Source organism: Otolemur garnettii, unplaced genomic scaffold, assembly GCF_000181295.1.
Source record: "Otolemur garnettii isolate 467f Iridium unplaced genomic scaffold, OtoGar3 scaffold00019, whole genome shotgun sequence".
Taxonomy (NCBI): Eukaryota; Metazoa; Chordata; class Mammalia; order Primates; family Galagidae; genus Otolemur; species Otolemur garnettii.
This window is the reverse complement of record NW_003852414.1, coordinates 24,728,767-24,742,524: the sequence shown is the minus strand read 5'-3', so window position 1 is coordinate 24,742,524 and position 13,758 is coordinate 24,728,767. Positions and strand designations below refer to the sequence as shown.

General features: G+C 46.6%; 1 protein-coding gene across 1 annotated transcript; it reads left to right on the top strand.

Annotated features, from left to right (window-relative positions):
• Positions 1–2,228: 2,228 nt before the first annotated feature.
• LOC100967071 (aldo-keto reductase family 1 member C3 homolog) lies at positions 2,229–13,438 on the top strand. Its single transcript, XM_003786838.3, has 9 exons — positions 2,229–2,388; positions 4,815–4,982; positions 5,753–5,869; positions 7,484–7,561; positions 7,975–8,097; positions 9,126–9,235; positions 9,507–9,672; positions 11,394–11,476; positions 13,180–13,438. Exons 1-9 carry the CDS (start codon positions 2,305–2,307, stop codon positions 13,220–13,222), a joined length of 972 nt encoding a protein of 323 aa, XP_003786886.1. The 5' UTR covers positions 2,229–2,304; the 3' UTR covers positions 13,223–13,438.
• Positions 13,439–13,758: the final 320 nt, after the last annotated feature.

Genomic DNA, 13,758 nt, shown 5'->3' with positions numbered 1-13,758 from the left:
GATTCACCCACTGCCTGGCTGCTCCCAGCTCTTTCTCACGTTTGACGTGGGACTCCCGCCCTTCAGCTTTTACTGTCATTATCTGGAGAGGGGACAGCCAGCCATGAGGGAGACACCAAAAGTTCACAGAGTAATCAACCATAAAGACAAACAGCACTCATTTTGGCCTAAGCTGACTGGTTCCAAAAGTTCTGCCCGTACAATTGGAGGTTTGGGTTGATTTTATTCATTAATAGGACCCTGCATATCTGAGACAGTGGCTGAAAGCACGGGGGCAAAAGCCACTTCCTACTTGTTCCCCAGATCAGTGTTTCCTTCCAAGGCTGACTTAGGCACACCTGTGGTGTCTCAGTCAAGTGTGAACGGATCTGCCCTTGGGGGAAGATGTCACCCAAATGTTTGGGAGTATCTTGACCGCCTCTGGGCATTCTGCCATTCTTGGGCTGTAGTTATCTCAGGCTGCAAGGAGGTTCTGCTATTTCCTGGTGAAAATGCAAAGAATTTCTAGCAGTTTACAGAAAGTTACAAAGTTCTGTTCAGCAGTTTGACCTGTCTCTTCCCACCTTTTCTAAGAGTGTCCTTGCTGGGCCGCTGGAGCTGAGGTAACACTCACTGTTTCATCCCAGGGCAGTCAAGGCCACGTAGTTGCCTGCTTCTGTTCTGACATGAACCCCAGAAACTCCTTTACAACATGAGGGAGCTAAGGCACTAGAGAATCGTAAAATTTTGGTTCTAAGACCAGTCACAGAATCAGAAGTGATGGGGGTGTTGGAGTCTTGATGACTCTGAGCTATGACTCACTGAGATATGATTCCACTTAAACTGTGAAGTCTAAAACTCAGGTCCTAATTAGCCCCTCCAAAAAGAGGAACATGAAGGATCAGCCTGCGTGAGTGTTAGTCACCAATTCATTATAATTAGTTTCCTAATTTTTTCTTTATGTAATGCATTAGCAAGAGACCAAATTATATGAAATAGCAGATTATTTTTTGGTAGTTACTTTCTGATAGTTTTTAATGAAACTGGGAAGATGATATAAATACTATAGGCGGAACTTTAATATTGCAAATGATGCCTGAGGCCTCAAACTGTTAGTAATTCATACTCCTTGAGCACCGTATCAGAAATGGATATCCCTGTCACAAAGCAAAGAGAGACAAAATTAATTTGCTCACAGGAGGGTAAAAAGGGAAATTCCCTTTCCATTTGACTTTTGCTTATTTATTTTTATTCTTTGCTTTTTTTTTTTTAGTGGAGATAGAGCCCCACCTTATGCCCTGAGCAGATTGCAGTGACGTCATAGCTCACTACAACCTCAGACTGAGGCAGTGGGCATCCTCCTGCCTCAGCCTCCAGAAACTGCTGGGATTATAGGTGCTCAACATGGTGCCTGGCTGGGTTTTTCCATTTTTTTAGGAGTTGGGGTCTCACTCTTGCTCCGGCAATTCTCAAACTCAGGAGCTCAAGCAATGCTCCCTCCTTAACCTCCCACAGTGATGGGATTATAGGCGTGAGCCACCATGTCCAACCCAATTTAGCTTTAGATTTTTTATGAAGGGTCAATTTTGAAAAATAGTCATTAGCCCTGCCTCTAAATTGTGTGTATCTGTGTACATGGTCTGTGTGTCTGTGTATCTGTGCATGTGTGTCTATGGGTGTGTCTGTGTGTCTGTGTGTGTGTGTATGTATGTCTTTGTGTGTGTCTGTGTATATTGTGTGTGTATGTATGTCTTTGAGTGTGTGTGTGTGTCTGTGTTTATCTGTGTGTGTGCCTGTGTGTCTGTGTGAGTATGTGTGTATGTATGTCTGTGTATGTGGTCTGTGTGTCTGTGTGTGTATCTGTATAAGATACTTAATTGTTTCAAATGAGGCATGATAAAGGGGCATGATCATGGCACAAACAAAAAAACCAGGTCTGTCGCTGGCTGTTTCTTACAATAGTCTAACATACACCACTGTTGAGATTACAAATTTCTTACAATAATTCATGAGAATATATGTAGATTCTGAATGGGAAAATTTACTTTGGCAAAAATTAATATTTTTATGAGCATATAATACTTTACTTTAGAATTCTCCTCCATAATAAATGTGTAAAGTCATTTCAACTCCCTTTGCACACGGAGCAATACTGAGCCAGCTGTCCCCGCCTCCCGTCCTTTGGTTAGCCTGTTAACAGTGAGCAATCTGGGTGTTGTCTGCCCCTTGGTCTTATAACCTTCAAACGGCATGCCACGGGGCGTTGCCCAACATTAGAGGCAGAGGGAGGAAACAGGACGTGCTGAGCCAGAGGAGGAAGAGGCAATGGATCTCCAACACCAGCGGGTGAAACTGAACGATGGCCACTTCATGCCGGTTCTGGGATTTGGCACCTTTGCACCTCCAGAGGTAACAAAGGGGTCTTGGTGCTGTAAGCTCAAAAGAGTAGACCCCCACCTAGGATGAGTGGAAGGCAAGCTGGTTGTTGGGATCACTGCTGGTGGGACTGGGGCCTCTCCCGGTTCTAACTTTTGCCGGGCTAGAGATAGTCTATGTACGAGACAGAAGAAGCTCACACTTTGCTCTGCGTCCAGGTCCAGTCTTAGGGCCTCCCACCAACTCTTTGTCCCCCTGCTTCTGTCCATTTCCCAGCGTGGCAGGTGATCTCAAACTCTGCAGAGGAGAACATGGGCTGCTGCTCCCTTGCTGGCATGCTCATTGCAATGGCAGCTATTTCTTTATAATTCAAGAAATCTCCCCCCTTCTAAGTAGATATGATCCAAAGCAATCTTTCCGGTAAAAGTTACTGTATATGGGGCGGGTTTAAAAATTGGGAGAGTATCGCTGTTCTGCTGGGTGGTAGCCTTGAGCACCACACAGAAATACTGGACCTGGAATAAATAGAATTTCCCGTGTAGACTCTCTTCTCTAGGAAACTTACCTGAAAAGAAACTGTGCCATCATTTTCGTGGAAAACTAGGACCTGACAAGGGCAAGTTTTAACTACTGGTCCTTGTTCACATGCATTGAATTTATGTCAGGATGACAGGGATCTTCTGACATGAAAGTGAGCAGAATGAACAGTCCACTCTGGTCTGAACTGTTGGTCAGTTGGAGGAAGTCTGCAGTGCCACCACTGTCCACAGATGCCTCATCACGTGACCCAGCTACAAGTGACCCGAGTGACTAGGGGCTGGTTACTTAGATGTTGAGTCTCAGAGTCTTGTCTATAAGACAGGGATATGCAGAGACATTTGGAAGACTTGCCCAGACTCGTTTACTTTATAATATAAACTGGCATGGGGCAGGGCCTGTGGCTCAGTGGGTAGGATGCTGGCCCCCTATACTGAGGGTGACAGGTTCAAACCCAGCCCCGGCCAAACTGCAACCAAAAATTTGCCAGGTGTTGTGGCAGGTACCTGTAGTCCCAGCTACTCGGGAGGTTGAGGCAAGAGAATCTCCTAAGCTCAAGACCTGGAGGTTGCTGTGAGCTGTGACACCAGGGCAGTCTATCGAGGGCAACAAAGTGAAACTGTGTCTCTAAAAAAAAGCATATGCACTAGTAAAATAAAAAAAATTAAAAACCCTGTAATGAGGGAGGGGTGAGATAAGCACACCCCTGGAGCTGCAGCCTCAGTCCTATGGGAGTGGATCTGAGCCACAGTGCCGATCAAGGCCGTGTCGGGGGAGGGCAGAGAGACCTGGGACACACCTCTTTGTAATTTCACCTTTAACAGCAAGCTTCTGACGTATTTAAAAAGAAATGGAAAATGGTCTCTTTGACTCAGGTTTTTGTCACTTTACACGTGGACTTTCGAAGGTTTATCCAAATTGGCCAATAGGACAATAATTTTAAATTTCACTAAAATGATGTTTTTCCTAAGAGTTGGCTTGATTTTTAGGGCTGACCCCTACTTTTCTGACCTTTTACAGGCTGCGGTTAATTCTTATATATGATCTACATCCTTAGATCACACTGTTACCCCCAGTGTTTTTTGGTACAGACAGCATAGAAAAGTGATAACATAATGGCCCCGAGCCTTGGTAGTGCCTACGCTCAAAATTAGACCCGGAGGGTACCTATTGCTCACCGCTTCCTAGGCAGCATGTATGGTGACTGTCACTGAGCTCTTTTGGCTAATGCCAGGGTTTAGGTATACCCATTTTCTTTTGGAAAACTAGTGTTCTGGTGGGTGCTAGGCAGAGCGAAGGTGTCTATGAAACCATCCCCCAGTGAAAATCTGAGGAATCCAGAAGCTGCCGAGCCCCCATGTAGACATCATCCCCCGCCCCCCGTGCTAATAGCGGATGATGCTGGGGAGATGCCGTGTGTCCCGCTTACTGGCCCTGGGAGATGACTCACGGAGGCTCGCACTGTATTTCTTCTATACTTCCCTGCACGCACCTTTTCTCTGTGTTAACTTCACTATATAAAAATAACTACTAATCACTATGTTAATAAGCACACTAGTATGCTAAGTCCTGTTATTTTTTCCAACAAATCAGCGACCAGGCATGTTCTTTGGGACCTGCCCCTGATGCCTGTGATCAACCAGTGATTGCCCAGGACTGAAGGGAACCCTGGGTTGCCTGACCTTTGCATAATAGTAACAATGTTATTCATATTCATATTCCTATTCCTGTTACTATTACATTGCAGTAATTGTAAACTAGAAAGGGGAGGATTCGGGAGAAATGGGACAGGTTCATCACTCCAAATACAGAATTAGCAGCAAGACATGAGGAAAAGCTGATTCTCGTGAAGATCACTGCTTGTACCTGAGCTTCCTCTCAGTCACCGGGGCCTCCTAATCCTACCTCTGGTGCCCCTCCAGGTTGACAGGAGCAAGGCTATGGAGGCCACCAAATGGGCGATAGAAGCTGGGTTCCGCCATATTGATTCTGCTCACCTGTACAACAATGAAGAGCAGGTCGGGCTGGCCATCCGCAGCAAGATCGCAGATGGCTCTGTGAGGAGAGAAGACATCTTCTACACGTCAAAGGTGCAGTGTCACCGTCTGCTGGGAGGGCACGGATGTAATGTGGTGGTAGAGAGGTGACGGCAATGTGACTGGATCAATAATTGTCACTGAATGGTGCTTATCAGTTCAACTTGTATTCTCACGTGTGCTTGTATTAAAACTTCAGTGGAGGGCAGGGAGGGATGACCGCCTCCGTCTCATCCTTGCTGTGTTCAAATGAATCACTGTAAAGTCACTTTGCTTTGCTGACACTCAGCTCAAATCAGTGCCGCTACAAAATTTCTTATTATCCTGAATCTCTATGGGCACCATTGTCAGACAGAGATAAAAGAGATATGTGAGTGTTAAACAAGACCCAGCTGAAGTTTCCTGAATGGTGTCTGTCTAGCATACGTTAGAATGTTAAAATCCTTTCCCTTGAGTCTCTGAACAATGGAAATACTAATTCTTGCCCATCGGTTTGAATGGATGAGAGAATTGACCATCGAACTCTCTGTAAGCTCCCTGAGACACAATACAGATGACAGGAACAATTATTACTTGATAAAATTTGTTATCTTTTGTGTAATTTACCTCCATTTTCAGTAGCTGTCCTGTATATCCAGCAGATAATTGAGTTCATATGGATAGTTCTGATCAACAGGAAACACCGAAAATGGAAGGGAATTTCTTTTTGTCAGTGATGAACCATTTTGAAACAGTAGGAAGATGTTTAAAAATTAAGTGAAGCAAGCTAATAAAATTGTCTGAAGCATTTATTCAATGCAATGTTCTTTCCTTAACCTCTACAGCTTTGGTCCACTTTCCATCGACCGGAGTGGGTCCGACCAGCCTTGGAAAAGTCACTGAAAAAACTTCAGCTGGACTATGTTGACCTCTACATCATTCATTCCCCAATGTCTTTGCAGGTAGGTGACTTGCGTGATCAAACCCCTTCCATGTGCTGTCGTCACGCCCACCTTCAGCATGAATGGTTGGAGTAAAGTTTTTTCTTAGGAGGGTGCAGGGTTTATGAAGTGGGGGAAGAACCCTAAATATAATCCAATTCTCCTCGTGCTAATAAAGTTCACGCCCCTACCTCTCTACTGCATGCCAACGGCATCTGTCTCAAAAACTTGAGAAATTAACAAAAGTGGCATTCAAGGCTCTGTCCCCGTCATGGCTTCTCAGCCCATCTCTTGGGATGGTCACAGACGCAAATGTCACACAGCTGGCACTCGCCCATGCTGCTGCCCAGGGGGAGCACAGCGAGTTTCTCCATCTCTCGCCGCCGTTAGATGCTGAGACAGATTTGGAGAGACTCGCTGGGTTGGTCTCAAACCACAGACCTTTACTGGGAAACTTCCTTCTACCTCTCACTATTCTTTCGAACTGGAGTTTTGCAACTGCACTGAGCTATTAATTCCCACATTGTACACTGCTCCAGCTATTGTAAGTAAAGGAGTTTATTGGATCGTGTAAATGGGAAGTCAGAACCTTGGCTATGTGTCAGGACTTGACAAAGTCTTCAGAAACTTTTCTCCATCCTTATCTGTGTATTCCAGGGGTCCTCAAACTTTAAACAGGGGGCCAGTTCACTGTCCCTCAGACCGTTGGAGGGACAGACTATAGTTTAAAAGGACAGGCAGCGACTAAGCAGGAGAGGCAGCAGGCAGGCTGGATAAATGTCCTCAGCCGGCTGCATGTGGCCCACAGGCCATAGCTTGAGGATGCCTGGTGTATTCAAACAGATTTGCTGGATTTTTTTTTTTTTTTTTTTTGTCCCACCTTTTACCAATCCTGACGATTATGGCCTTGGGGTAGTTTAAAGCCCACAGTCATTAACATAAGAAAGCTTCTCTGGGTCTTCCAACATACAATTTAATCTTAAACAAAGAATCTCCAATGACCATGTTGGGGTCATGGTCCTGCCTGTGGACCATGACACGGTCAAGAGCATAAGGAGCCCTGACTCTCTTGCCTGGGCTGAGATTGCAGGCAGGACTATTGGGAGGTCTTTCTCAATGAAATGTTCCCCCCACCCCCATTACTGCTCAGAAAGCTCTTACCTCCTCCCAGATCTGAAACTGACAGTGTGTCCCTCTAGTGGACAAGCGTGGCACTGTTGTTGTTTTAATTCCAGTTTGCAGAGTTGCTTGTTCTCAGAATTGAGTTTATTATTTACTCTTCCAAGAGGCACAGATGTAAAATTTCTCTCTTTGAAAAAGACCGTTTCTCAGGGAAAGAGGCATTTCCTAGGGGGGAATGAGGGGAAGACAAACATAGCATAAGGCTGCTGTCAGGAGGCCTCGGCAGGACCTGGGAAGATGGCGTTTATTCACACATATAAGATGGACGCGATTAGAGGAAGACTTCTCCTAAAGACCTGGCATACAACGCATGGGAAACACGCTGCAAATACCAGTGTTGGGGACGTTGCTGCACCTTGTCACAGAGGATTAGCCCCTGGAGGTGGATCTGGCAGTGGCTAGGAGAGGAGACATTAATTTGTGACAGCACAAAAGTGACTTCTTCTGTTTTAGCCAGGTGAGGAGCTTTTCCCAAAAGATGAAAATGGAAAGACAATATATGACACGGTGGATCTCTGTGCCACGTGGGAGGTGAGTGTGTAGGGGAGACCACAGGGCGGGGAGGCTGGAGGTGGGGACCTGCCTCCCATTTTCCACCTGCGGTGATGGGATGTGTGCCACCCTACCCACACATCCACAAGCTGCACGGGGGAGTCTGTCCGCATGTTTAGGGGGAGAATGAAACAGAGAGAAATGGGGGAGGAGAGCGGGGACGGGAACCTCTTCACTCCAAGTGCTATGACCTCCCAAGCACCCTAAGGAGGACACAGGAGTTCTGACTCTTGTGGTCACTATTTTCTGATTTAATTTTTCTGTGCTTGACAGTCACCACTAGATAATTCGCGTCATTTCTGAGCAGTTAGTGTTCTAACAGTTCTATCTTGCCTGGACTGTGATCTGCAGTCAGCTGCACACACAACCCTTCACAATGCCCCCCTCTCCAGGCCCTGGAGAAGTGTAAAGATGCTGGATTGGCCAAGTCCATCGGGGTGTCCAACTTTAACCGCAGGCAGCTGGACATGATCCTGAAGAAGCCCGGGCTGAAGTACAAGCCCGTCTGCAACCAGGTGAGCTTGGCAGACCCGTCTCCGTTCTGTTCCTCAAGCTCTTCCTCCTGCTCTCCTGCCAGGTGGCCATTTGACGTTCCCTCCCATTCGTCTCCCTTTGTGGAGCCAAAGATTCTGCACAGCGCAGCCCCTGTCTAGAAAGGCATGGAGGACCTTCAGTTGTATCTCTGCTAGGAAAAGTCTTAGTATAATTTGGGGAGAGCTCAGAGCAGAAACATGTACAATAAGTCAGGGAGGTGAACTTGGTCAAAGAGGCCCAGACTGTAGATCGGACCTGGGGACAGGGACTGGTCATTCTCGGAGCTGTGAAAGGTGCCCAGAGACTGAGGGGTGAGGTGATCAGGAGGGGACTGAGAAACAGATGGGAGGTCGCGAAGGTGAGGAATGGGCAGCAAGGAAGGAGAGGAGAATCAGAGAAGGTGGGTGCTGGGGGTTGAAATGGGGTTCGGCTGCCTGAGTCCTTGGTCTTCTTATTTCTGCTTCAGGGGTTCATGAACAGGGCAGAGATAAATTCAAAGTTAACTGGAGACAATAAAAGTCATCCAGGTGTGAGAGGAACTTTGCTGTTGTGGAGACACCTGTTGATGGAGGATGAAATCAACACTGAGGCTCTTGAGCAGAACACGGAGCTGCCCCGTGCCCACCCCTGGCCCCAGTCCTAGTCTGCTCCCCTCGTCCTAGCCCACACCCCCAATCCTAGCCTGCTCCCCAACCCCCCACCCCCACCCCGCCCAGCTCTTGTCCCAGGCTGGCAAACTGACCATGTCTCCCTCTAGTGGACAAGTGTATTTTTAAAACTCTAATTCAAGGAGTTGCTTGTTCTCAGAAATGAATTTGTTAGTTTACTCGTTCCAGAGACATGGCTATAGAATTTATGTTTTTAAAAAAGATCGCTGCTTCAAATTCTCAGCTCAAATTTAATTTTACAAGATTTTTATCTTCTATGTGGCTTCTTGTTTCATAATCTTTGTTCACATTACTGTTCCTGTCCCACATAACCTGATGCCTCCCGCCTGGGTCGTCTGCAGGTGGAATGCCATCCTTATCTCAACCAGAGCAAGCTGCTGGATTTCTGCAAGTCCCAAGACATCGTGCTGGTGGCCTACAGTGCTCTGGGGACCCAGCGAGATAAACGATGGTAAGAAGACAGGAGGCAGTCTACCTAAAATATCACTCGGATTAAAAGTCGCTTTAGTGATGCCACCCTCCTTTCCTGGAGTGCTGTCAGGTGGCTCAGGGACAGGGGTCAAGTTGCATGTCCAACAACATCCCAGCAAATGCTGGTGCTGCTGGCCCGGAACCACCCTGGAGAGGCCTTGGTGTGCAGTGAACGCCTGGGTCGGTTTGGGAAGCCCCTGCCACGCCCAATATGAGACCTCAGGAGCTCAGTATCGTCTCCTTCCTTCCAGGGTGGACCCGAACTCCCCCGTCCTCCTGGAAGACCCAGTCCTGTGCGCTCTGGCCAAAAAGTACAAGCAGACCCCCGCCCTGGTCGCCCTGCGCTACCAGCTGCAGCGCGGGGTTGTGGTCCTGGCCAAGAGCTACAATGAGCAGCGGATCCGAGAGAACATGCAGGTGATGGGGCTTGGCCAGGGCTCCTGCATGGGGAGTGGGGCCGTGTCTGGGCTGTGTCTCCCTCCAGATGCCCTGGGCCTGTGCTGTGCGTGTCCCCCAGGCTTCCTGCCACTCCCAGCAGCACAGGCAGTGGAGGGAGAGGTCTACAGGGCCTCAAGCAGAGATCTGGGTTTAAGGGTTACGTCTCCAGTGGGCTCTGTCTCCCCTGCAGGGACATGTTCTTCTCCACTTCTGAAGTGAGGGATTCAGACGAGGTGGAGGGGTCTCTGGTCTCCAGACTCTGTGTGTGTATGTGTGTGTGTGTGTCATTTACTCATACACCTACGTAGTCAAATTCTCCTATCCCTGGGGCTCCCGCATGTGTAAGGGGGGTGGGAGGTGGGGCGGGCTATTAAGTTTATAGCTACATCAAAATATTTCTTTGACAATTATCAGAAAGTCCATATTTGCCTACAGACCTTAATTTTTCACCTCTATCCTATATTCAATGTCCACCGGACTCTTCCGGACCTCCTGATTGACTTCTGTACTCCCCTCTACCGCCTTAGCAATGCTGGAAATAAATCTCACTGTCCAGAATAGTAAAACCTTCCTCTAATTCCTTCTCTTATTTTTTTTTAAATTTTACTCACTGGTCATCACACCCATCTTTACTTGGGAATACTTTGACTATTCTTGAATGATTGTGTGATTTGGTCTTTGGCTGATGTTGCACTGAACCTGAAGAAGAATTTGGAGACAACTGACTTCTTGACAATACCAAGATTTCTGATCCATAATCATGATAGACATTTCCAAGTATTTAAATGATTTTTAAATATGTTTCAGTACTTTTCATAACTTTCCCCACTGAGGCATTTGTATATGTTTTCTTAATAGAAATATGATAATTTTCATAGTCTTTTGATAAATTTTTTCTACTGAGAATTTTTAATTGTACAAAAATGATTAAAGAAGGAAGCAATGAACGCCTCCTCCCCAGATTCATCACGTGTTACGTTGTTGACATTTCTAATTTTCTTCCTCCCAGCCATTCTCTGTGCCACTGTTTCAGAGTATTGCTAGGGATTTGTGGATCATTCTGTTCAAATGTTACCAATGAGGGGCATCTCTCTGACATTTAAAATATCCCAAATTTAAAAAATGAGATCCTCTCCAGCCAGTGTCCATGTGCTTTGAACATGACATCATTTGTGTTTGGACAAGTGCTAGCTTGATTGTGTTGGAAAAGGGTTTTTATACACTAAATGTTCATTGAAAAGGGATGGAAATCCCACCATATCCGTCCAATTTACTATGTCAATTTATGTATTGCAAAAATTTGCCTCTTGGGTGGTACCTGTAGCTCAAAGGAGTAGGGTGCTGGCCTCATATGCCTGAGGTGGCAGGTTCAAACCCAGCCCCCACCAAAAACTGCAAAAAAAAAAAATTACCTCTTGATATTTCTGGATAGTGTATGATTTTTAAAAGTGTCAGCTTTGTTTCTAAGCCAGCATCTTCCAAGATCTTCTCTCTGCGTGCAGAGTCCCTACATTTTACCTGCGTTTCTCTCTGGGTGTTCATAAACCACTGGAGTGTTTGGCTGGATGTCTTTCATAACTGGTAGAAACATCAGATATTTTAAGTATTGTCTCCGCACCATGCTCTCTGTGACATCTGTGTGTTCCTGATTGGCGATTACGCAGTCTGAGAGTGATGATGATTTGCTGCTCCTGTGATAGGTTTTCCAATTCGAGCTGACGGCAGACGACATGAAAGCCATAGACGGCCTCAACAGAAATTGCCGCTATTTCATCTCTGACGTGTAAGTAACTCTGGTTAATATGTTGTCTAACTTTGTTTTCTGAAGAGGAATGTAGGACATGTGTTCAGTCACCTCAACACCAGGAAGGCACGACCAGGCTGAGGCAGAGGTGGGACAGGAGTTTCTGGAACTCTCCTCCCAGATTTATTCCTGAACTCTGTCCTCTAAGGACAAGTGGGCCCAGGGCCAGCAGGAGCCCATGCACTCCTGCCTCCATGGAACTTTCCAGAGCAGCCAGCGTCACTGAACCTACGCCTTCCACGTGGGGACTTCATTTCTACCAGTGTCTCGTGGACATACACTGTGGATATTCCCAGTGTAGCCTGATCACGTGTTTCCACATCTCATTCTCCCCAACCAGCTTATCAGCCTGTGTCCAGGCCACACATTGCACTTTCCCCGCATGGAATGTTCCCTAGATCTGCAGATTCAGCATCTTCCATGGCCCAGTCTCTTTCTTCCTTCTGGTTGGATATTTGCTCCCCCATGGCCCAAACACCGCATCTGCCTCGAGAATGGCCGGCCTGACGGGGTCAGTGGGGCCCTTGGTCTAGATTTTCTCCAGTATGCACATCTCAGCCCAGAGGATGGTGACGCTTTAGAGAGGGAGGAGGGTGAAGCCAGGCCTCCTTACTGGAGAGAACTGATAGCCGACCAAAGGTGCTTGCTGTCCCTTCCTACTCTAAGATTCTAGGATTCACAGAAGGACATTTATCACAACGAGAGAGAAGAAGTTCTGTTCCTGCTGCTAATAGAGATCTTAACAGTTAATAGAGGTGAAAAGACAGCCCAGGAAAAGGGACGCGTCATAAATACTCAGAAGTCCATGGGTCCATTATCACTGTTGATATGTTATTACTTCAGGGTAAAATAATGAGAAAACATAAAAGACATAAAAGGGAGAGACCATCAAGCATTAGCAGTTTCTACCACCAATTAAACATTTAATAATAAGCAGTCACGTAGCCATCACTTTATATTTTTGTGTGTTATTTCTACATAGGGATTTTCATTACTGTACACTGTCTCTTTGGAGAAGGGCCCTACTTACATACGAAAATTTACAATTCTGAATCTAATCCAGTATGCTTTGTATGGTCAGTGGTGAGTAGTTAATTAATAAAATGCAAGTATATTTCCTGCCACTCACATTTACCCCTCAGTAGTTATTAGTGGTGAGCATGTACCTCTCTTATCCCTGTCCAAAATTCCAGAAGGAGTTTCTACTTCCACTGATGACCTGAAATAAAAATGGAGAGAATATCTCTTTGTCTCAGTGAAAGATGTAGATCAGGGGTTCTCAACCTTCCTGATGCTGCGGCCCTTTAGTACAGTTTCTGTGGGTCACAACGCACAGGTTGAGAACCGCTGATGTAGGTAAACATGTTTGATGGATGACTGAGGATTCTGGGTGTTCTAGTCTAAAAATGCCTCTTTACTGGAGAGAACTGATAGCCAACCGAAGGTGCTGACCCCACTGACCCCATCAGGCCAGCCGTTCTAGAGGCAGAACTTGAATGATTGAGTGTTTTTTAGAGACAGGTGAAGTCATGGTCACGAAAGTAAGACAGGCAGATCCCACAGCTCACCAGGAAATAAGTTTGGTAACTTCCGCCCCAAGGGCGGCTCCCTAGACACCACTTTCCTGCCCGCCACTCATGGAGCCCTTGCCTCCCCCTTCCACACCTTCTTTCTCTTTGCAGCCTTTCTGACCATCCCAACTACCCATATTCGGATGAATATTAGCGTGGAGGTCTTCCTGCCTTCTGCAGCAGCCACTGTGGGGTCACGATGCAGAAGATGTCTCTGGGGCTGGTTGTCAGACACGTGGCCTCTGGTGAATTCCGCACTGCAGAGCAGCCTCCAGCAGCTGGCCCTGAGTCGGCAGAGAGGGAAGGAACTGAATGTGTGTTTGCCGTTTTGAAAAGCATTAAATGTTTTCCCCAGAGGATCCTTTATCTACTCATGTGTCTGCTACTTGTGTGTTGTGATTCTTCTCACTCATTAGGGCCCAAACCCGTGATTGGCTTAGGTGTTCGGGGATGGTAGGTGCGAGGTGGTACCTGCCATTTTATAGACTCAAGAATGGGGAAGAAAGCATCCAGTGTACTCAATACTACTATAACCACCTACACACTCATTTGAATGGCAAAACATAACTATAGTCCAGAAAGTAGAAGGGAAGAGGAGAGAGATGGGAGAGGAGAAAGGATATGGGAGGAAGGATGGTATTTGGGGGCACCTCACCTAATGTGCATGATGCACATGTACATTTCAAAACT

Coding starts and splice junctions, on each gene's coding strand:
- LOC100967071 (XM_003786838.3), top strand. CDS start 2,305: ATGGATCTCCAACACCAGCGGGTGAAACTGAACGATGGCCACTTCATG. Junction 2,389..4,814: donor GCACCTTTGCACCTCCAGAG/GTAACAAAGGGG, acceptor GTGCCCCTCCAG/GTTGACAGGAGCAAGGCTAT. Junction 5,870..7,483: donor ATTCCCCAATGTCTTTGCAG/GTAGGTGACTTG, acceptor CTTCTGTTTTAG/CCAGGTGAGGAGCTTTTCCC.